Source organism: Panicum hallii, chromosome 9, assembly GCF_002211085.1.
Source record: "Panicum hallii strain FIL2 chromosome 9, PHallii_v3.1, whole genome shotgun sequence".
Taxonomy (NCBI): Eukaryota; Viridiplantae; Streptophyta; class Magnoliopsida; order Poales; family Poaceae; genus Panicum; species Panicum hallii.
The window spans coordinates 8,982,074-9,003,773 of record NC_038050.1 but is presented as its reverse complement, the minus strand read 5'-3'; the positions used below and the strand labels follow the sequence as shown (position 1 = coordinate 9,003,773).

Here is a 21,700-nt window from a genome sequence, read left to right as displayed (position 1 = left end):
ATGATCCATTCCACCCAGCTGCACGTCAAAGTACAGGCAATCGCGGTGGGCCACGGAACAAACCCAGGCGCCGGGCAGCCCCACCCCCACCCGGTCCCGGCGCAAAGCGAACAAACCCTAGCGAGCCGGACCCGGACCCTCTGATCCGGGGCGCCCGGTCAAACCCCCTTCACCCGGTCACGCTCCGCTCCGCTCCGCTCCCCTCCCCCAACCCCCTCTTCCCCACGGACCCCCACCTCCTCGCCTCCTCCCCCTCCACCTCGCCGGAGCACCGCCCCCCTCGCCGAAGCGCACACCCGCCTCCCTCGCCCAGCCCCCCCTCCTTACCGCCCTTGCCACCGCCAAGTGCTCCCCTTATTTCTCCCCGCGCTTACTCGCCGCGTGGATCGCCTCGGCCCCTTTTTCCCCCTCCCCGGCGGAGCGGCCAGGAGCCGGTTCCTGGGGGCAGCCCTCGGGCGGATGTTCGCGTCCTGGACGGATATGGAGAGGCCGCTGGCTTGACGGATTGATCTCGGGCGCCGCCTTTTTTGGGGGGGCGTCCGCCGCGGCGGCCATGGAGAGAGGGGCGGGGAGCGAGCAGGGGTCGCCCGAGAGCGAAATGGGCGAAGGCGACAACGACAGCGTCGGCTACGGCGCGGAGATGGAGGTGGACGCCGGGAGCGGCTCGGCCGGGGCCTCGGCGCCGGCGAGCTCGGCGTCGGCCTCCGCCTCCGCCTCCGCGTCGGCGTACGCCGCGCGCGCCGGCGCCTACGACGGGGTCGACCCGTTCGAGGGCATGGAGTTCGACGACGAGGAGGACGCCTGGACGTTCTACAACGTGTACGCCCACCGCGTGGGCTTCAGCACCCGGATTAGCGTCATGCACCGGTCGCGCCGGGACGGCTCCGTCATGTCGCGACAGTTCGTCTGCGCCAAGGAGGGGTTCCGCACCTACCGTGGGAAGAACGAGGTTGCCCGTGCTGACGCGGCCGACGCAGGTGACGAGGATAGTGCGAGGGGCCGGCGGACACGGGCTGTCACCAGGGTTGGCTGCAAGGCCATGATCCGGGTGAAGAAGCAGGACAATGGCCGGTGGACTGTGACCAAGCTGGAGACTGCTCACAACCATCCGTTGGTCCCTGCGAACCAGGCACATTGTCTACGCCCGCACAAGCCACTGTCGGAGTGCGGGAAGCAGCGGCCATTTGGGGGGCATCGAAATGGTGGTACGCTTCTGTCAATTGAACCGCCGCAAACACCTCTTATGCCGTCTGTGCCTCAAACAACCATAGCTCGAGTGGTTCCTCAGTATGTTTCGGATGGTATTGGGAATGGTACTAGAGTGATTTTGGATTATGTTAAACGCATGCAAGCTGAAGACCCAGCGTTCTTTTATGCCATGCAGTTTGTTGAGGGGCGCCCAGTAGGGAATGTGTTCTGGGCTGATGCGAGAGCTAGGAAGGCATACAAAGACTTTGGAGATGCCATTGTCTTGGATGACTACTTCAAAAGGAGCAAGCATGAATTTCCACTTGTCGCTTTTACTGGAGTCAATCACCATTGCCAATCAGTCCTATTTGGCTGTGCCATCATTACAGATAACAATGAGGCATCATTTGTTTGGTTGTTTGAGACATTTCTCTTAGCGATGTCTGGTCAACACCCTGCTTCTCTTACCATGGAGCATGATAATGCTTTACAATCAGCTGCTGCGAAAGTTTTTCCTCTAACTAGGTTCCAGTTTTGTAAGTGGCACATCATCAATGAAGCACACGATAAGCTTTCTCATCTCCTGAATGTATTCCCATCCTTCCATGAGGACTTTATCAATTGTATCAACATGTCTGAGACAATTGATGAGTTCGAAGCAAATTGGAAGGCATTAGTTTCTAAGGTCAGCTCTCAAAATACTGAATGGCTCAACTCAATGTACAACTGCCGTCATAAATGGGTCCCAGTATACTTGAGGGATACATTCTTTGGGGATGTGGCATTAAAGCAGCAGTGTGCAACCAGGAGTTCGTTATTTGAAGGTTATATCAGTGCCAAGACTGATTCACAGTCATTCATTCAACAGTATGAAAAAGCTCTAGACTGTTGTTATGAGAAGGAGGTGAAGGAAGAATTTGAAACAAAATATTCACCTCCAGATATCAAGACATCATCTCCTATAGAGAAGCAAGGAGCAGAGTCATATACAAGGTCAATGTTTTTGAAATTCCAACAGGAATTGATCGATGCCTCTGTTTACACGGCTGAAACGGTAAAAGAGGAGGGCAGTGTTTCCACTTATATAGTGACCAAATCTGAAGGAAGTGAGAAGCCTGGAACTGTTCAGTTCAGTTCTTCTGGAAGTTCTGCAACATGTAGCTGTCGGAAGTTTGAATATTTTGGTATTGTCTGTAGGCACATACTTGCTGTGTTTGGTGTAAGAGGTGTCTCTGCGCTTCCTTCTCAGTATTTTGTAAAAAGATGGACAAAGAATGCCATGGATAGAAGCTCAAGCAAGAAAGTTGATGAAGTTGGCAGAGTTGAGGAGCCCAAGGAGGAACAAAGAAGTAGTGCTGAAGATGATGAGCAGTCCCCAACGTGGCGTTACAACAGTTTGTGTCGTGAAGCACTACGGTATGCTGAAGAGGGAGCGTCATCATTAGAGGTTTATATTGTGGCCATGCAAGCTCTTCAAGAGGCTACCAACAGGGTTAATATGGCCAAGAGAGGTATTGGACAGGTAGCACCATTAGCAGTGATGCCAATTGCAGCCCAACCACCAGAAAGTTTTGGAAAAATTCAGGAGATTAGTTCTAATAAGCAAAAGAAGAGAAAAAGGAATTCAAACAGCTCAAGGGAGAACGCCACATCAAATCAACTTATGTATGTGCAACAACCTGTTAATTTTCTTTTTGTTGCTTCTGGTTCATCAAGTGCTTTACAAGGGCCTAGTCAGCTAGTTGCTGCTCCTCCTCTTTCTTTGAGTACCCAATATGGACAAACATCAGGCGCGAATAATTCGGTTGATGACAAAATACCTCCTGCTTCTGTAGTTGATAAGTTTTCTGGGTTACCTGACCGAAATGCATCAGCATCAGCACCTTCGTTAGGAAACCTGCAAGGAGGAGAAACAAAATCTACAGGGGCTGCTTCACAAATAAAAGAGGTAGTTTATTATGCTGACTACCAAAGTTCATATGCTGCGTATTTTCAAATGTTCTATTCTAGCCAGTTCTTACAGAATTTCCAGGAAAAAGGGCACCATACCTGTGAATACACACTTCTTTTCGAAGTGTTTTTTAGGGTGAATTCTTGTTCATTATAAGAGATGATCTACATCATCAATAGCAAATCTAACCCTGTGTCCCAGATTGCCGTTCCTTGTTTAATCAGTATTGTATTGTATGCGTCCATTGATCACCTTCTTCACTGGTTTCTTAGGATAAAATGGTAGGATAGGGTGTCATATTGGACGCATATTGGATGAACAACAACTATAGGGGATTAGGGTTGTTATATTACACATATTCTTTAATTTGTGCTTGCAAATCTAGGATGGAGGGATATTATGTCATATGAAGGTTCAGAACCTTTCCCCACTTGCACGTGAACATAGGGTACAAGGTTAAAAAATGCATATAGAGGGAATCTTCACTTTTTAGCGAAATAAGTTGTCTTTATGTATTTCTTTGCTCGCAGGCATTCTTTCCTATTGGATTGAGATTCTAAATACATCCAATCGAACCTTTTCATTTTATATTTTATTCTTTTTTCTTCATTGGGATTCTTGATTAGATGTTGCTTGGCCTATCTCATTTTTTTTCCTTTCACCTCCAAGTGGGAACCATATAAGTAATTTATCTTTTTTCTTGAATACATATAAGTAATTTGTGATTCTATGGATAGTTAGGTTTGAGAGAATCAAGGGTTCATATCATTTTTTTTTATTTTGCATTAGTAAAGGAAGTTTTAGAACCTGAAGTGATTTCATTTTGATTTACATAGCTGCCACTTTCTCAAAGTTACTTTGAATGATTCATTAATAAGGCGCTGATAAACACTTATGCTTGAGGTTTTCTTGCTATGAAACATATCTATTAGTAAATGTTTAAAATATCTATGGGCACAGGATTGTTGTGGCAAATCCAGATTAAGTGAGAACTGGGATGGGTTTGTTAGTTTGTATCAGGATATTGATGCATATCAGTTATATCCTGGATATGGCATGTTTGCTTTCATGCTTTGTAACTGTCAATAGTGTAGTGTATGAGAATCATGGTATGCTTACCAATTTTAGTTCCAGGTTTGACATATCAGAAATGTTGCATCTCATATATTGCAGTTGTAGCATTTCTCTTTATCTTGTTTTCTCTAGGATAAATATTATTAGCTTATTATGTGGCTACCTATCTTTTATGAAAAAATTAAGTCTCCGATGTCTTCAATTGAGTCAAATTGTTAATAGCTGCAATCCTGTTTTCTTGACATTTAATTGGGTCGGGAGCTATTTCAGTTGCATCAGGCAAACAAGCATTTTATCTTTAGTCCTTTCTGAGAAAGTGGTTTATTTATAAGAATTTAGCACATCAGTTAATTAAGTTATTACCAGTAGAGACTATATCAAAGCCCCTCTTATTAAGCCTCAGTGTACAGCTTAGTTTTACTGCCATAGCTTCTTTTCCCTCTTGCCCCTTGTAGTCATGAGTAGCTTGTATTTCCTTATTACATGTACAGAGTTATTGCAGTTTCAATCATAATATACTTCATTTGCTTCAGTGTTCTAACAATAAGTCTATGGAATCTGCAGAACCATGAATTATCCCAAGCTAATGGTAACAGGGGATGCAGTGTAAATACATTAAACTCAAGTGCTGCGCCACAGCTTGTGACTGTTCCTATTGGATTGTGCCTTCCATCCATGGATGGCTCCAATATATCTGCAGGTATGTGTCTCCATGAACCATGACTTTACTTGCTACTCAAATCTATAAGCTATTCCAAACAAACATCCAATCAAGTTCCTTTTTTATATGTCATAATTTTTGCGAATTTAGCCTGAACCTTTTATTTGAGCTGTAGCTGTGATATATATGAGGTATTTTGTTTTTTTAGAAGTTAGTGCATATATCATAATCCATTTTACTAAAAAGGGTTACTTTTGACGCAGCTGGTATGAACTCTGTAAATTCTGGAGATGCCAATAGCAATGGCAAGTTGTCACTTGGTCTTCATCAACTGGACTCGTGTGCACAACAGCCAGCTACACCTTCACAGACAAAAACGCCTGAGAGTATTGATCCTCGTGCAAATCCTGAGGGTTCTTCTATAAGGGCTGCAGCCATTGCAGCTGGTGCGCGCATCGCGTCTCCATCTGATGCAGCTTCAATCATAAAAGCAGCACAGTCAAAAGGCGCCATCCGAATCAGGCCTGGTGAAAACCTCCCAAATTACCTGAAACCACTAGCACCAAAACCGCTCTCCTCGCTACCACCGGTGAACACACCCAACTCGGTGCATGCAACCCCTGGCCAACGCAGCTTTGGTGATTCCGCAGCTGCCAAGGATGCAATCTTTGGTTCCTCGGATGGCGGTGGTGATGATGAGTACGATGACGATGACGACACTGATGATGAAGATGAGGGGCTGACTGGCGACGATGCGGAGCATGAATGATCTTCTCTCCCTGCACTAACCTCCCCTAATGGCTTGTGAGGTGCTGATCTTTAACAACCTCTTCACCAATGGAATCACTTAGAGCATAGCTGTATACATGTTTATAGCCTGTATTTAAGGTCCCAGCTGTCACCTCCATGAGCCTAGAATTCTTCTAAAATTTCTTTCTCATTAGCATGCCTAGAAACCCCACTTGTTTAACCTAATCACAGACACTGAGCTCTCTGAATCTTTTTTTTTTTTGGTTGGCTCCTGGTGAGGTTGGTCAGTCGGTCTGAGGGTCAGTTCACATGTGTAGCTTGCTAGCTATGTTATGTACAGCATGAGTTGTATGCTGGTGAACTGCTTTCAACAGTCCAAAATTTTGTACCCTTGTTTCTCTTCCTGGAAAGAGACTTGCTAGACTTGAGCTCACAAAACCATTGCCCATTGACTTGTCTTGGAAGAGTGGCTGGTTCGTTGGGGAAAAAAAACAAAGTTGATTCTTGGATCGTGACATGCTCCTGAGACTTGTGAATTTGACGAAATTACTCTCCATAGCGACGTCCAAGCGGAAATATATGTTAAAGTTTCCTTGATACAGGCTGTTGCTGATGCCTTTCGCTGACGATGCTACGCGTCATCCGGATCCATAGGTTTTTCAGAATCATGGCATGCCTGGGACGTGGTGCAACTTTTGTCTCGTAAAGGTTTTACATGCCGGTACGCGCATGCAATTTGGAGTACTGGCCCTGGCCAATGCATTTTTGCCAGCATCAGCTAACTTTTGAAACCTGAACTAATGAAACTGGTTCCTTCGGTTACAGAAATACAGTGTTTTGACACTACCATGGCCTGGTCCTTTTGAACGTGACTTCGACAATCAATTAAATAGCAAAAAAGTGGCAACATCGTGAAGTTTGAATTGTGTAGCTGCACGAAGCACACGATCAAAAGTTCAAAACGGCACTTGCCGTAATGAGCGTCAAGAATCTTACACTTAGACTGAACTCGTATAGTCGTATTGTTCTTTTTCCAAGCACGAGTGCTCTCCGTGCGCACGTTTATGCGGGCATGTCATCCGTCGTCCACCAACCCCGGAGGTAGGAGCACCTACCGTGGCCCCATTTTCTCCTCCCTGGTGGGCCCCAAAGCCGGCAAGTGGGGCACACACATGTCTTGCTTCTGAGAGGATGATAGCCTAGCCAATGATCAAACAACCCTTTGTTCAACCAGAAAGGAAAAAAAAATGCAGACACTCATGCAGCGTGTGTCTTGAGTGTGATGTAAGCCAGATTCAAGAAAAGTAGCTGGATGGAGCTTTCACGGTTGGTGGGGCAGGCAGGATGCCGGAGCTGCCCCTACTCCACTTGGGATGGTTGGAATGTTGGGGAGTGCACATCTGTTAGAATTGCATGAGTGTCATTATCGTCTAATCAGATCCCATATATAAACACTAACTTTAGTGGCGTCACGACTCCACATTGTCTGGATGGAATTTGGGTTGTTTTGCAATGGCAAAAGCTTTCGCAGCTGGCCCATTTTTAAGGAGGAATTGAGGTTGTTTGTGTTGTTAGTAGCTTCACCAATCGATCATGGTTTACAGTTTGAACAAAAAAAAATGCACCAAGAAAAAGAGTTGACGTTTTGTCCCAACCTCTACCAGTGTCCATCTGTCAGGAAAAATAAACGAGGAACAGCAAGACAAGCGAAACTAGCTGAAAAGCGAACGCAACGAAGCTAGTGAGAGATGGCCTGATCCAGTTGGTGCCTACATGGCGAGTGATGCGGTGAAGAACCGTCAACAAGCATGTTCTAGTGAACTCGTACTTTCTTATCCAAAGACTTGTGTCACCTTGCTGACTTGTCTTCTGCTCTTTCGTGAGTGTTTAAACGACGAAGTGAAGTGTATGGTCACAACTCACAAGAGGGAGCATGTTCTTTGCGCCCATGCTTAAGTTCTTTTCCTTTTCCCCAGGAGAAAACGGAGAAGAAAAGGAGGTGGAGTTTATTCACTGGGATTGGACTTCGTCACATCACCAACAACCCCCCATCCGTCCTGCAAGCACGTCTCACCAGCATCTCCATTAGTTGGCAACCCCCGTTAGTACTATCTTTTCCTTTTCTTTTCTTTCCTTTCCGATCCCATTTTCTACCAGCTTGGCTGCCAGCAGGGCCTCGTTATTTTTTTCCCTGCAGAATTAAAATTTCCGTTTGTGATCCATTAGTTGGCATTCGCTGTCACGCTGCTTAGAGTTCGAAATTCAAGACTGCTGCTGCAATTATTTTCTTTACATACATAAATTAGGACGTGAGAACAAACAGTAAATTTACAATGGGTAGAGTGAAAAACTCAACCGAGTGCTCGAACACTGAATTTACTAGAACGATCCGATGGCGCCGTGGATGTTGGCAGTGCAATCTGCCAATTCCCAAGCGGCCAAACAACATATCCCTCTTGAGAGTTGAGACACAAAGATTAAACCTAGAATGATAAAATCTGAACAGTTTCATGTGAAATTCTCCTGAAATTTCAAATTCCAACTAGCCCTGGAGTTAAGCACGGAGGAGCTTTAAACCCTCTCCTCCATTCGAGAGATATTTCGCCTGTCTACAGCACAGCACAGCCACCACCAACGAACGGGCTTGCCAGATGGCATCTTACCAAATCCCCGAGCGCGCTCCACCTAACACGCAGGGTGGATCCTTTATAAATGAAACCCCCAAACCCCTCGGATTTCCCGTGCTCATCATCGCCACCCACCTCTCGTCCTCCTCATCCCCCGGCGCTACTCCCCCGCTCCACGGTCCAAGGGTAAGCGCGCCTCCCCACCGCTCCCTCCCTCTACATAGCACCCCTCCCACTCTCCCTCGCCCGCTCCCCCATTCCCTCGCCTCCGCCACCTCCCGCGCCTCTCGGATCGCCTCGGTGCGCGGTGAGTGGTCCGACGACGCGCGCGCGCGCGCGCGGTTTCTCGTGTTTTTCTGGCGGCCGTCTAGATCCGTAGCCGTTGTCTCCTTCCGTTGCGGGGTTACTATGGCTCGGTGTGAGACTGGGGTTGGTGGTTCTGGTTGGGGAATGGCTGGTTGAATCATTTGGTGGGTTTTTTCTATGCGTATGTATGTCGTTGAGATCACTGGGTTACTAGGGAATTAGAGCGAATTCCTTCTGTTTGGTGTCCGATGTGATGCTTTCGTGTCGTGATCATAGGGGCTGGCCGGAATTTATCTAGGTATTTTGATGTGATTAAAGTGGATTGGCTTCTCAGATCATAGACTTTCGGTAACAGCAGCATGGACCGTTAATTATTATATTGATTGATGCCAACAAACGGGTTCGTAGTCTTTACATATTTTGTTAGATCTGATCATACCTTTAGAATTTCTCATGTTTACGCATTTACGATCTGAGATTACCTTGGTTGGGTCTCTGAGCGGGTAGCAGTAATTTTATACTGATGAACTTATTGCACCTGGCACGCTTCCCGTAGAAATGCACACTTTATTATCCTACTCGTTAGTCAAAATTTTCCGAATTATAGTTTCTTACGACTGTTATTTGTAGCATGATACCTTCATGTCTGAGAGGGACAGTACTTGCCTTCCGACCGATTTTAGCTCTCCTGTACCCACAGCCTGGGAAGGATAGGTTGCAATCAAAATGGAGGAGCTTAGTGCATATATCATCCCTCCATGGTATGGTTAACCCTGCCCAATTTAGAGAAATGGCTCGGATTAACCAAAGGTATTTCTGTGCGCTGAAGCATTCGAATCTCATTGTAGAAACAATGCAGTGGGAGAAGAACCAAGTTTTAGTTATGATCTGTTGGAACATACAGGAATACATTTTGTCCTATTTTGCTGCTAGTTTCAGTAGCATTTAGCTATCTTCCCTGTTGCTGTGAATCAAGCTGATTTTTAGTTTTCACTTGTATAGAAAGATGGCGTCCCATATTGTTGGTTACCCTCGCATGGGCCCCAAGAGGGAGCTCAAGTTTGCCTTGGAGTCTTTCTGGGATGGGAAGAGCAGCGCAGAGGATTTGGAGAAAGTTGCCACTGACCTCAGATCTAGCATCTGGAAGCAAATGTCAGAAGCTGGGATCAAGTACATTCCCAGCAACACCTTCTCATACTATGACCAGGTCCTTGATACAACGGCCATGCTTGGCGCTGTCCCAGAGCGGTACTCTTGGACCGGAGGAGAGATTGGCCTGAGCACCTACTTCTCAATGGCCAGGGGAAATGCCACTGTTCCTGCTATGGAGATGACCAAGTGGTTTGACACAAACTAGTAAGTCAACTCCCATCTCTTGAATGTTTACCAACAGGTCGCCTTTTGTGGTATTGATCTAACATTATTACCTTTCGCTTTGCAGCCACTTCATTGTCCCTGAACTCGGCCCGAGCACCAAGTTCTCATACGCTTCTCACAAGGCTGTCTCTGAGTACAAGGAGGCAAAGGCGGTATGTCCCTGTAACCTCCCTGTAACCATAGTGTTGTCTCACTAGCTTTAGTTTAGTTTATATAGTCATAGTCTGTATGCCCGTGCGATTAAGTAATGTAAGGGAAAAAAGTGCACCATTCTAACTCCTAGCTATCTGAATATGATCTGTCTCTGGCATACACTGTTAGTTTAGCATGTCTATTTTGTTAATAGACCTTAAGTCATTATTTGAGTCCTTTACTAGTTCGATGCCTTCAGTGTATATATGGACATTCCACAACATTGAAGTAAATTGTAACTTACTAGTTGGCCTTTGCAAGCCTTATTTGAAGAACAAAAATGGACAGTCCTGAACAATCAAACTTTGCCATAAGACAGTAGCTCTACATTATAGTGTGTAATTGCCATATAACAGTAGTTCTACATTATAGTGCGTAATTGCCATATAAAACTACTCATTCCACATTACATAATATTAATACATAGGACCATCCAGAGTATTCTTTATGTACTGGTGATTGTTACCCTGGAAAGGAAGTGGCATGCTATTTTCTATGAAAATGTTGCCTGCTCACTTGCATGTTTTTGCCCCTTGTGCAGCTTGGCATTGATACTGTCCCAGTGCTTATTGGACCAGTCTCTTACTTGTTGCTTTCTAAGCCTGCCAAGGGTGTGGAGAAGTCGTTCTCTCTTCTTTCACTTCTTGGTAGCATCCTTCCCATCTACAAGTAAGCATCCACATTAAAGCGACCAACTTTGTTTTCCAGCACGAACCTCCTTAGTTGATAATGTGGTATATTCTGAAATTTAGGGAGGTTGTTGCTGAGCTGAAGGCAGCTGGTGCTTCATGGATTCAGTTTGATGAGCCTACCCTTGTTAAGGACCTTGATGCTCACGAATTGGCTGCATTCTCTTCAGCATATGCTGAACTAGAGTCAGCACTCTCTGGATTGAATGTGCTTATCGAGACATACTTTGCCGATATTCCTGCTGAATCCTACAAGTATGGTTTCCAGTATTAATACATTGTCTTCTTCACCATGATGTCCTTTCAAAGTAATTTTGTTGAGAAAGAAAACACTAACACTTCTTTTGCAAATGCAGGATCCTCACATCCTTGAGTGTTGTGACTGCTTATGGTTTCGATCTCATCCGTGGGGCCAAGACACTTGATCTTATTAGGAGCAGCTTCCCCTCTGGAAAATACCTTTTTGCCGGAGTTGTAGATGGCCGGAACATTTGGGCTGATGATCTTGCTGCCTCTCTCAGCACTCTTCAGTCTCTTGAGGCTGTTGCTGGCAAGGGTAAGTGGTGAAGGATATATTGCTACTATCTGTCTTTCTCATACTGCATAAGCTATTCAATAACCATGTACATGATGTTCAGACAAGCTTGTGGTGTCAACCTCCTGCTCGCTGATGCACACTGCCGTTGATCTTGTTAATGAGACTAAGCTCGATGACGAGATCAAATCATGGCTCGCATTTGCTGCCCAGAAGGTGGTTGAGGTCAATGCCCTTGCCAAGGCTTTGGCAGGTCAAAAGGATGAGGTTTGACACTGTTCTTTACCCTTTGTTCTTCCGAGTCCTTTTAACTTTAGCAGAGTACTTTTTTCATTCTGTACCTAAATTAATTTTTTATTTGTAATATTGACATGTTTGTGTACAGGCTTACTTTGCAGCCAATGCTGCTGCTCTGGCCTCAAGGAAGTCATCACCCAGAGTGACAAATGAGGAGGTCCAGAAGGCGGTAAGTAACACAGCTTTACTCAATAAATGCTCTTTTGGATGTTAGTGCACATCAATTCTAAACCCGAAATACATTTCTTACAGGCAGCTGCTTTGAAGGGCTCTGACCACCGCCGTGCTACCAATGTTTCTACTAGATTGGATGCTCAGCAGAAAAAGCTCAACCTCCCAGTTCTTCCAACAACTACAATTGGTTCATTCCCTCAGACTGTGGAGCTCAGGAGGGTCCGCCGTGAGTACAAGGCAAAGAAGTAAGTGGCTCCAGAGATATTATTACTGTCATGTCTTCATTTTTTTCTTATCGAAATGTGTTGTTGCAGGATCTCTGAGGAGGAATACGTCAGTGCCATCAAGGAGGAAATCAGCAAGGTTGTCAAGATCCAAGAGGAGCTTGACATCGATGTGCTTGTGCATGGAGAGCCTGAGGTGAGCATTTTTGAGTACTGATATTGTTCATTGTAGGTATTTGCATTAGCTTTTTTTCTCAATGGACCACAGCATTTTGATGTATTACTTTTCTACAAGATGAAACATTTACTTATTATGTAACATAATGGCTATGTGTTTACAGAGAAATGACATGGTTGAGTACTTCGGGGAGCAATTATCTGGTTTTGCATTCACTGCCAACGGATGGGTGCAATCTTATGGATCACGTTGTGTGAAGCCACCCATTATCTATGGTGATGTCAGCCGCCCCAACCCCATGACTGTCTTCTGGTCCAAGATGGCACAGAGCATGACCTCTCGCCCAATGAAGGGAATGTTGACTGGCCCGGTCACAATCCTCAACTGGTCATTTGTCAGGAACGACCAGCCCAGGTTTGTTATTTCTTACATTCTACTTAGACAGTTCCAAATATTGTTTTGCTCTTTTGCTCCTTCATTTGGAATTGAGTAATTATTTATGTTTTCTTGGTGTACAGGTTTGAGACATGCTACCAAATAGCTCTTGCAATCAAAAAGGAGGTTGAGGATCTTGAGGCTGCTGGTATCCAGGTTTGTATCTTATATTAATATAAGTTGGTTTTCTAGTTTTTATTTCATCAATATGTCCATGTGCTACAACACATTTTTTGCTCTTTGCAGGTGATCCAGATCGATGAGGCGGCTCTAAGGGAGGGCTTGCCCCTGCGCAAGTCAGAGCATGCATTCTACCTGGACTGGGCTGTCCACTCTTTCAGAATCACCAACTGTGGGGTCCAGGACACCACTCAGGTAACCATCTTTCAATGTTCTGAGATATCTGGATTTTTTCGTTAGCATAGCTCCTGATGGTCCTTTTTCTTGGATAGATCCACACACACATGTGCTACTCCAACTTCAACGATATCATCCACTCCATCATCGACATGGATGCTGATGTTATCACCATTGAGAACTCCCGATCTGATGAGAAGCTTCTGTCCGTATTCCGTGAGGGTGTGAAGTATGGTGCTGGCATCGGCCCAGGTGTCTATGACATCCACTCTCCCAGGATCCCCTCCACCGAGGAGATTGCTGACCGCATCAACAAGATGCTTGCTGTGCTTGACACCAACATCCTATGGGTGAACCCTGACTGTGGTCTCAAGACCCGCAAGTACACAGAGGTGAAGCCCGCCCTGACCAACATGGTTTCTGCCACCAAGCTCATCCGCACCCAGCTTGCCAGCGCGAAATGAGTCGTTTGTTAGCTCCACGGTTTGTTGAACACAAAGCCAACAGGGCCACCCAACAGGGCCAATTGTTTTGAATAATTTGGGTCTCATCCCTGTTCCATGGTTAGGTTAGTCTCATTGGTATGGTATGCTGTTATAGTTGTATTCTAAGTTTGGTGTGTCTTTTCTTTTAGGCTGTTTTCAGGCATGTGAGCTTTGGGTATAAACAGAAATGAAATATGCAGTCCTCAAATTGCATCACCAGCTACTTGCCATCTTTCAATTTTCCTTTATATGAGGATTGCCATGCTGTTGCGTTTGCACATGATACATTTGAACACACAACTGTTACACTCTTCACAGCAACACTATATACAGGATGGTGGCACCAACACCCACCAATGTGAGGACGAGAACGAAGCCAAGAACATGGAGAACTCTGATCTTCTTCCACCATCTCTTGCTCTCACCCTTGCCATCGTCATCATTGTTCTTGCCGGCATTCTCATTTGCGTCGCCGTCACTTCTTGGTAAATCTTGTGCGGTCATTGCCTGATCTTGTCTTGGTTCCTCCATGGCCTGGTCTTGTCTACGTTCCTTCTCTTCAACCTTGCCCTTCCCTGGATCTTCTTGGGCGCTCCACATGCTGCCACTGCTGCTACCTGACGAGCCATCCGCATTGCCCGGCTTCATCAGCTCTCCAAGAGTCTGGGATCTCCCAGGCCGATGCTCTTTGTGCTTGTCCTTGGCCGCCGCCGCCGCCGCCGCCGCCGTCGATCCCTTGGGCAGGATGACGACGAGCCGGGCGCTCTCTATGTTCATCTTCGCCTGGATGGCGCTGGCGTCGCAGCTCCTGGAGACCGGGAACACCTTGAGGAAGCGCGCCCATTGGGCGCCGCCGACCTGGCGCTCGCCGGTGACCTTCAGCTTCCGGCGGGTGCTGTACAGGACCCTCAGCTCCTCCTTCCTGAACCCTGAATGGAGTCCCATCATCTATCTCTATCTGTTCAGAAGATGCGACAGGCATGGTGCAACGCAGAATGGCGAGTTACAGCGTTACCTGACACGTCGACGGCGAGCGTGTCGGCTTCATCCGTGCTCGTCCACTCGCACCGCGGGTCCAGGGCCGTGTACACGCGGCGGCGCGCGGGCGGCGGCGGCGGCGGCGGCGCCGTGGCGGCGGCTGCCTGCATGATGATGGGGCTTGGGCTGACGGTCCTCCTTTTTCTGAAGCGAAAGGGCTGGCACGATCCTTGAAGCTTTTGAGCAGGAAGTGTTGGTTATGACAGAGGATTAGGGGGTAGGACGGTGAGCGCTACAGTAGATTGCCTCCGAGACGGACTACGGTGATGGTTGTTGCTAGGCAACTCCTTGCTTTGCTTCAGCCAGTTGCAGATGCCTTGCTTTAGCTGCAAAACGTGCACCGCTGTGCGTGAATTACATAATAGTGGCAAAACAGATAATTGTGCATTTCTTTTTTAAAAAAAAAAGATAGTGGCAAAGCAGAAATCATTTTTTGGACATATATGAGATCAGGCAGCTGGTGTGTGTATGTGTATATCAATCCTAAGGAAAATTGCAAGTACACCCTCAAAACTCAGCATCAGCTGCAAATAACCCCGTACAAATTAAACGGTTGCAATTTGCACCTTACTCTATCCTCCTATCACAAACTCACACCTGGAGCAGTTTGGCAAGCTATGCAAAATGAAATGCAAATTGTTTGAAATAACGCAAACATCTACAACAATAAAAGACCAACAAAATTATATAACTTTTCTCTAATTTATGACAAATAACGTCACGATGTGAGCAGTTAAGCTAATCCCAGTGCAAGTTTTATAGAGATTTCATACGCATTAAATACTGACACGTCAGTATTTGTTATGACATAATAATGTAACTATGAAGAAAGAGAGGAAGAAGTTTCATCAGGATGAAACTATGTATACACTGTTTCCAAGACTGTGAAACTTATTGAAACTTGCATTGGAGGCCATAGAGTTCCATTTCATACAATTGCGCCCAATCACATATCTCACAATTAGATGCCATGGCTAGTCTATGAAATGGTGAAATAAAATTTTGCATTGGGAGACCTTGTTTCGTTCGCGAACTCAACTCCATAAAATCGTGCAATGAAATCCTGGGAATGCCCTGGGAATAGCTTTATACAGAATATTACTGGAGCTCTCGAGCTGTACAGCTACTGCACGGCAGCACGTGTAAACTATACGCTGCTGAGTACTCGTAGATCAGAGTCTAGACAGTACAGTACAGCAAGACTTAAAAGGTAGTAGTGGTTCGAGGAGGAAGATTGCCTTTCGAAGCCTCAGCTGTCTTTATTTTTTGCGAGGAAGCTGTCTGTTTTTACTGATTAATCAAGATAACATGTCTGGTTCTTTACAACGGGATGGGTTTATCGAATATCTCCATCTCGCACCCTGCCCAGTGGCGAGTGGGCTCCACGCACACAACGAAAATACGCCAACGCCCAACGCACACAGCTGACGCAGCTCGCTATCACATTCGGTACCCAATCACGCCTTCTGAGAGTTCGCATTCACATTGGTTACAGTGTTACATAGTTGAACATAGTTTCCCCTCGAGGATGCTTGGTTCGCATTTTAAAGTATTTTTAATTTAATAAAATCCTTTCAGACTTTATTTTTACATAACCAGTATCATTTATCATCTATTATTAGTTTCTATGTATATATCTCTTTCACATTGTGTACGTTTTATATTGGCACAAGTGCTTGCATAATTACTCGAGGAATTTTCTACTTAATACACATGCGCACACGTATAAACTTACATAATCAAAAGTATAGACTAAATGAGAGTCAAGTATCATCCCGTTCAATTGTGTTGGCTGTTGCAGATGCAACTATCGAATCTTTCTAAAGCAGGCGGGCTTAGCACCTTAATTTACACCATTTTTATGTTTACTACATTGACAATTCGAGAAAATATATGTTACAGGAATCTTTCATATTTGCATCTTGCTTTTCCATGTGTTACATTTCACCTCCTCCAACTTCACACGTACAAATCCCGATCTCCATTTACTCTTTTCTATTTCCATTCATACTCTCTCGTACGCACACATAACACATCGATTATTTTGTGGTGTCTGCTAGTAATATAACAAAGAAAAACAGTAATACAATATTTGTGTATCATTTTAATCTTTTTTCTGAATTTGATCGACCAAGCAAATACCCGTCTTTAAGCTCATTAAGCCGTCACACCAGATGATAAACAAACAGCACACGTATATGTACCCCACCTCCCATGTATGTGTGTATGTGTATATACTTGCATTGGCTCCTAGCCAGTTTGCTGGGTACTCGGCCACTCGCACGCCACCGCCACACCTCGAGTCAGCCTGCTCACATCTCGTCGCCGTAGCTCCCGGCTCCCAGGTGCCCATGGCCGTGGGTGTGATCGCCCGCGCCGCCGGCTGCGTTCCGCAGGTTGTGCCACACGTAGACGGTGATCCCGAGGAGCAACGCCGCCGCGACCGCCACGTTCACCAGCAGCCGGCGGCTCGCGGATGCCGGCCTGGGCTGGTGCGCCATCGCCATCTCTACCATCGCCGCCTCGTCCTGCCGTTCCTGGGCCGTCTCCTTCTTCTCCTTCTCCTGCGCCGCCTTCCTGTCCTCCTCCATCTTCCCCATCATCTCCCTCTCCATCCGCTTCTTCTCCTCCTCCTCCTCCTTCGCCCTCTGGACGGCGGCCAGCGACGGCTCGGGCTTGGTGGCTGCCGCAGCAGGCGTCGGAACGGAGGGCAGCCGCGCTGGCAGCTCCGGCGCCGGATCAACAGCCGACGGCTTCCTCGGCAGCGACGGCCTGCGCTCGGCGGGCTGCCTCTGGGAAGTGGCAGGAGCCAGCGGCGCCGCCGGCACCGCGGGCGGCGCAGCCGGCTCCGGAAGCGCCGGCGGCGGGATCCTCTGCGACGGCGCCGCCGCCGCCCTCCCCATGGAGGGCGCGGGCGTCACGGGGGCGGATGGCGGCGAGGGGGTCTTCTTTGGGAGCGTGATGGTGAGCGTCTCGCTCTCGAACTTGGCCCGGATGCCGTCGACGCTGCAGTTGTCCGGGAGCTGGAAGTCCTTCTGGAAGCGGCTCCACCTGGTGCCGGCGACGAGCCGCTCGCCGCGCGTCCGCAGGTGGCCGTGGTTGTCCACCAGCACGCGTATGTCCTCCCTCTTGAACCCTGCACCCACATCTCACCGACCAACAATTTCCCATTAGTTTCTCAGGCGATGATGGAACAGCGACGTAGCCGCGTCATCGTCAATCTCTCGCGCGCTTGCCTGGGAGTACGATCTTGACGCTGTCGGCCTCGGCGCCGCGGCTCCACGCGACGGAGGGGTCGAACTCCTCGTAGGCGCGGTTGCTGGCCCTGTCCATGGACGCGGCTTCTTCGACGATGCTACCCTCGAACTGGCTGAATGTGATGTGCTTTCGATCGGAATGCTTCTCCTGCTGGTGGTATGTGTTGATGGCAATGGCTATTCGTGCTGGATGTATATATACAAACACTTCTATGAACAGATCGAGCAGATGGATTAGGAGAGGAGAAGAATAGATTCGAGCGTGCACTTGACTTGGTGGAGAAGTGAGCCGCTGGATTTTCTCACCTCCCTGCCCGGGCAACGCAAAGCATGGGAAGTATTCCTTGCTTGCATTGTTTTCAGGGGACGGAAAATCGATCCATGTGAATTTGCAGGAGATGCTGGTCGGTTGCTCAGGAGAAGCATATTGATTTGAGTGGGATAGGTATTTTTAGACTTCAGGACCGGCAATGGAGCAGTCTGCTGGAGTAACAAATGAAGGTGATGGATATGATGGGCCTCAGCCGGCTCTGTTCGGCTTGGCTAGGCCCTCCAATTTTGTGTCAAAATTTTCTCAGTGCAACTTTGATGAAATTTTCTATTGTGGAGCCTAGCTCAAGTCCATTTTTGATATTTTTGCGAACAATTTGTGGTATATATTTGTGCGAGCAGATGGAGAAACTGTGTCCTATTTTTTGATGTGCTACACCATAAACTGCACTAGCAGCGGGATGCAAGTGGTTGCACGCAGCACGGCACAGCAAGTTATTTATACAGTTTCGCAGACAAATTCAGTTACATCCCCTTCTATTCATTGGAACTCTGCCTTGGCCCACCTGATCCCGCAAAAATTCCTATTGATCGACATCGTCAAGCAGTTCTTTGGAGTAATTTAATACCTCACAGTAATCCATTACACCCTTACGACACACCATCACATCGAGATTTCAAAAATGAAATGAAAAAAGAGGATTGGTTCAGCAGCGTCGGAGGCATGCCTCCATATAAAAAGCAGCTACCTTGACATAAAGTAGCACACATAAAGTCGTATGGGAAGAACTCTATACTGTCACCACGAACAGAAATCCCAACGTATGTCACTTGACAAGGATGCTAGTGGAGTTCATGTGTGGCCGCGGCCTCCGCATTTTGAGCACATAATGTTTCCAGTTCCTCCGCAACCTACAGTAACTTGAAATATCAGAACATGCATTATGTCTATAGCATGAACACAACTGTTGCACAAAATGCTTTCGATCTTGTTTACCTAGACATCTGACTTTTACGATGATTCCTTGGCTCTCCAGTATCGAGTCGACATACAAGCCTGAACCAGCACAGGTTGCACACAGCACGGCACCTTTAGCTTCACAGCTTGTGCAGGGAGGATTGTCCCCAACGTTCTTCTTTTCCACATTTAAACCAGTAGGTTTACCAATATCCTCCTCCGGAACAGATTTGTCATAGCAGAATAAGGATTCGAGGTTACTCTTACTTCTTTGCAGGCCATTGATTGCACTTGCTCTAACCTATGTGCCAAGAAAACTTATGAGACTCTTGAAACAATTTCCCATTACCACTGAATGTCCACTAAAAGAAACACAATCCAAATCATGCAATCGAGGACTACAAAAGAACACTCTTACCAAGAAGCATAATCTGGCAGATTGAGGTTTGATAGAAAGATATATGATATGAACGACAAAATTTCAATCAAGCACAGCAAAAGAGGACGGTAGAAACAATATTTTGTCTAACATACTACCTCCAGAAGCATAGTTCTGGGGTTGTAACAAAAAGATAGATAATGTGAATGTAAAATTGCAACAAATTCAAGTGATTGCTCCCCTGGTGTATTCAGTGCACACATGTATGTATGTGAACGATTCATATAGGCAATTGGTCTGTGAATGCTGAACACCATGATATTGTTAGTATTTGCAAACCCTTGGTAGCTAAATGCCCACACGGTACAGATATATTCACAAGGTTAATTACACAGCTTTTCTGCTGGTGATCAAGCTATGATGTCACATCCACTGGTACAACCTACAATTTCCTATGATAGCTAGTAAGGCTGTATGTGAATGGCATAGCCTACAGACAGGTTACACTATACTACTTTCCTCAAGATGTCTTGTAGTCTCTTCATTAGTACTAAGCGATCCTTCAATGTAGCTTAGTTTACTAATGTGCAGCATATGCATTATTGTTGCTAATAATTTCCTAAAACAAAAGCAACGAGTTCATCATTGCATTGAGGATTTTCACCAATGTTATCATCCCTTCAGGAACAAAAATAACTAAAACACCGGTAGCATGATTGCCTACAAAACTTGTAGCAAGCCAGTTTAACAACAGAGAATGCAAATCCACACAATTTGTCGGTTTCAGCATGTTGTTGGCCCATCTAGAGAAGTAACAAGTGGAACGACAATATATTCAGTGGCCAAGGAAATTTAGGGGCCTTCCCTGTTCACAAGGTACTGTCCAGGTGCTAAATCTTCCAATCAAAACGCTGCCCATTTGCATTCCAATCGCTACGACAAGAAAACATTATATAGGCAAAAGCGGGGCGAAAATGACGCACCAAAATTACAGGAAAAATTTGTCCCCAAGGCACAACGACCCTGGAGCTCTGCAGGCAGCAACCTCGAACAGGAGGACGAGGCTGAGTACCCGTCAGTTCCCACACACCCCGCAGACCCTAATGGCACGGATTATTCATCCCTCGCGAGGGGGGCGGAAAAGGAGGGGAGAGGGAAAAGGAGGCCACCTTAACCGCGCGGGACACGGACCGCGTCGAAGGGGAAGCCGCGCGCCGCGGCGGCCGCACGGATCGACGGCCTCTGAGCGACGCCGCCGCCGCGGCGACGGGCGGCTGCCGGAGCCCAGCGGAGACCCCCATGCTCTGCAAGAAGAAAGTTTCCTTGGCCTCGCCGTCGCAGCGGAGAGCTTCCCCCAAGCTGCTTCTTGTTGCTTCTCAGATTTCCAAGCCCCACCGGCTTCGGGTTCATCGCCCCCGGCGGGAGAGGGCCCATCTGCAGAGAGAGAGTCGGTCGTGTAGTGCTGGACCGGTTTCTGGGTGGTCCATCTGGCCCGTCAAGAGTGTGAAAAACATACGGAACATGGCGAGCTGGGCCGTTGCGTACAAATCGCAAATGATGAGGGCCAGCTGTTGTTAGGTGGGCTGGTCCATCTCCAGAATTGACTACAGCCCAGAGACGTCAACATTTCTCATACACGGGACTCTGTCTGTAGTCTGTACTGGTATGATCTGCCGTTGCCATACTCCTGTCATGTACATGTACTCCTGTATGATCTTGATCTGCCGCTGTCGTACCACTGTGTGAGTAGTGCACCACCACTGCTGGTGCTGGCTTTTTGCAGGACGACGCATGCGTTGGGACGAATTGAAGCCTGAGCCAGCAGCCACTGTGTTACAGAAAGCCTATGCTCTAAAACCAGAGAGAATCGGAGCAAGATCATTTTGCACGCTGAAGAAGAAGAATAAGAAGAAGAAGAGGAGGAAGAAGAAGAAGAAGAAGAAAATGACGACGACGACGACCTTACCGTCGCCCTTCACCAGTCACCACAAGTGGAGAATCTTATCTATTCGTTTCTTATATAAAAGTGGGGGCGGACCTGTAGATAATGATCGCACATCGTAGCCTAGGTTAAAAACCAATCATCGGCTGTGGTGTGCCATTTTGAAAGCTTAAGAGCAGGGCCGCATTGGGTGTTTTTCTTGGAGGGATTTATCAGAAACAGTAAAAAAGAGAGAGACTTTAGATGCTCAAACTGCCGTTACGAATCCCAGGATCACCGAATCATTGCCGGATTTTGGATTTAGTGAATAATTCGGTGCTAAACCCCCACTTTTGTCCGCTAAAATTCGAGATATG

General features: G+C 46.8%; 5 protein-coding genes across 7 annotated transcripts; 2 read left to right on the top strand and 3 right to left on the bottom strand.

Annotated features, from left to right (window-relative positions):
* The first annotated feature begins 193 nt into the window (after window positions 1-193).
* On the top strand, window positions 194-6,062 carry LOC112875081 (protein FAR1-RELATED SEQUENCE 5-like). 2 transcript variants are annotated; one of them, XM_025938781.1, is made up of 4 exons: window positions 194-620; window positions 719-3,136; window positions 4,778-4,913; window positions 5,138-6,062. In XM_025938781.1, the coding sequence occupies exons 2-4, from the start codon at window positions 776-778 to the stop codon at window positions 5,641-5,643; spliced, it is 3,003 nt and encodes a 1,000-aa protein (XP_025794566.1). In that variant the 5' UTR covers window positions 194-620; window positions 719-775; the 3' UTR covers window positions 5,644-6,062. The 2 variants fall into 2 exon arrangements, with proteins under 2 accessions (XP_025794566.1, XP_025794565.1); XM_025938780.1 differs by having other exon boundaries at window positions 194-3,136.
* Window positions 6,063-8,327: 2,265 nt separating this feature from the next.
* Window positions 8,328-13,719, top strand: LOC112875369 (5-methyltetrahydropteroyltriglutamate--homocysteine methyltransferase 1). 2 transcript variants are annotated; one of them, XM_025939194.1, is made up of 14 exons: window positions 8,328-8,437; window positions 9,560-9,913; window positions 9,999-10,086; window positions 10,668-10,795; window positions 10,879-11,070; window positions 11,172-11,371; window positions 11,454-11,617; window positions 11,736-11,816; window positions 11,900-12,066; window positions 12,136-12,241; window positions 12,387-12,637; window positions 12,742-12,814; window positions 12,905-13,033; window positions 13,111-13,719. In XM_025939194.1, the coding sequence occupies exons 1-14, from the start codon at window positions 8,337-8,339 to the stop codon at window positions 13,477-13,479; spliced, it is 2,403 nt and encodes an 800-aa protein (XP_025794979.1). In that variant the 5' UTR covers window positions 8,328-8,336; the 3' UTR covers window positions 13,480-13,719. The 2 variants fall into 2 exon arrangements, with proteins under 2 accessions (XP_025794979.1, XP_025794980.1); XM_025939195.1 differs by lacking the exon at window positions 8,328-8,437 and adding an exon at window positions 8,540-8,558.
* A 57-nt stretch (window positions 13,720-13,776) lies between these two features.
* LOC112875370 lies at window positions 13,777-14,648 on the bottom strand. The gene is made up of 2 exons (XM_025939196.1): window positions 14,516-14,648; window positions 13,777-14,429 (listed from the first exon to the last, which is right to left on the bottom strand). Exons 1-2 carry the CDS (start codon window positions 14,646-14,648, stop codon window positions 13,813-13,815), a joined length of 750 nt encoding a protein of 249 aa, XP_025794981.1. The 3' UTR covers window positions 13,777-13,812.
* A 1,780-nt stretch (window positions 14,649-16,428) lies between these two features.
* LOC112876442 (predicted GPI-anchored protein 58) lies at window positions 16,429-18,266 on the bottom strand. The gene is made up of 2 exons (XM_025940562.1): window positions 17,775-18,266; window positions 16,429-17,674 (listed from the first exon to the last, which is right to left on the bottom strand). Exons 1-2 carry the CDS (start codon window positions 17,869-17,871, stop codon window positions 16,851-16,853), a joined length of 921 nt encoding a protein of 306 aa, XP_025796347.1. The 5' UTR covers window positions 17,872-18,266; the 3' UTR covers window positions 16,429-16,850.
* Window positions 18,267-18,579: 313 nt separating this feature from the next.
* Window positions 18,580-20,791, bottom strand: LOC112875575. The gene is made up of 3 exons (XM_025939460.1): window positions 20,572-20,791; window positions 19,063-19,324; window positions 18,580-18,977 (listed from the first exon to the last, which is right to left on the bottom strand). The coding sequence occupies exons 1-3, from the start codon at window positions 20,701-20,703 to the stop codon at window positions 18,919-18,921; spliced, it is 453 nt and encodes a 150-aa protein (XP_025795245.1). The 5' UTR covers window positions 20,704-20,791; the 3' UTR covers window positions 18,580-18,918.
* Window positions 20,792-21,700: the final 909 nt, after the last annotated feature.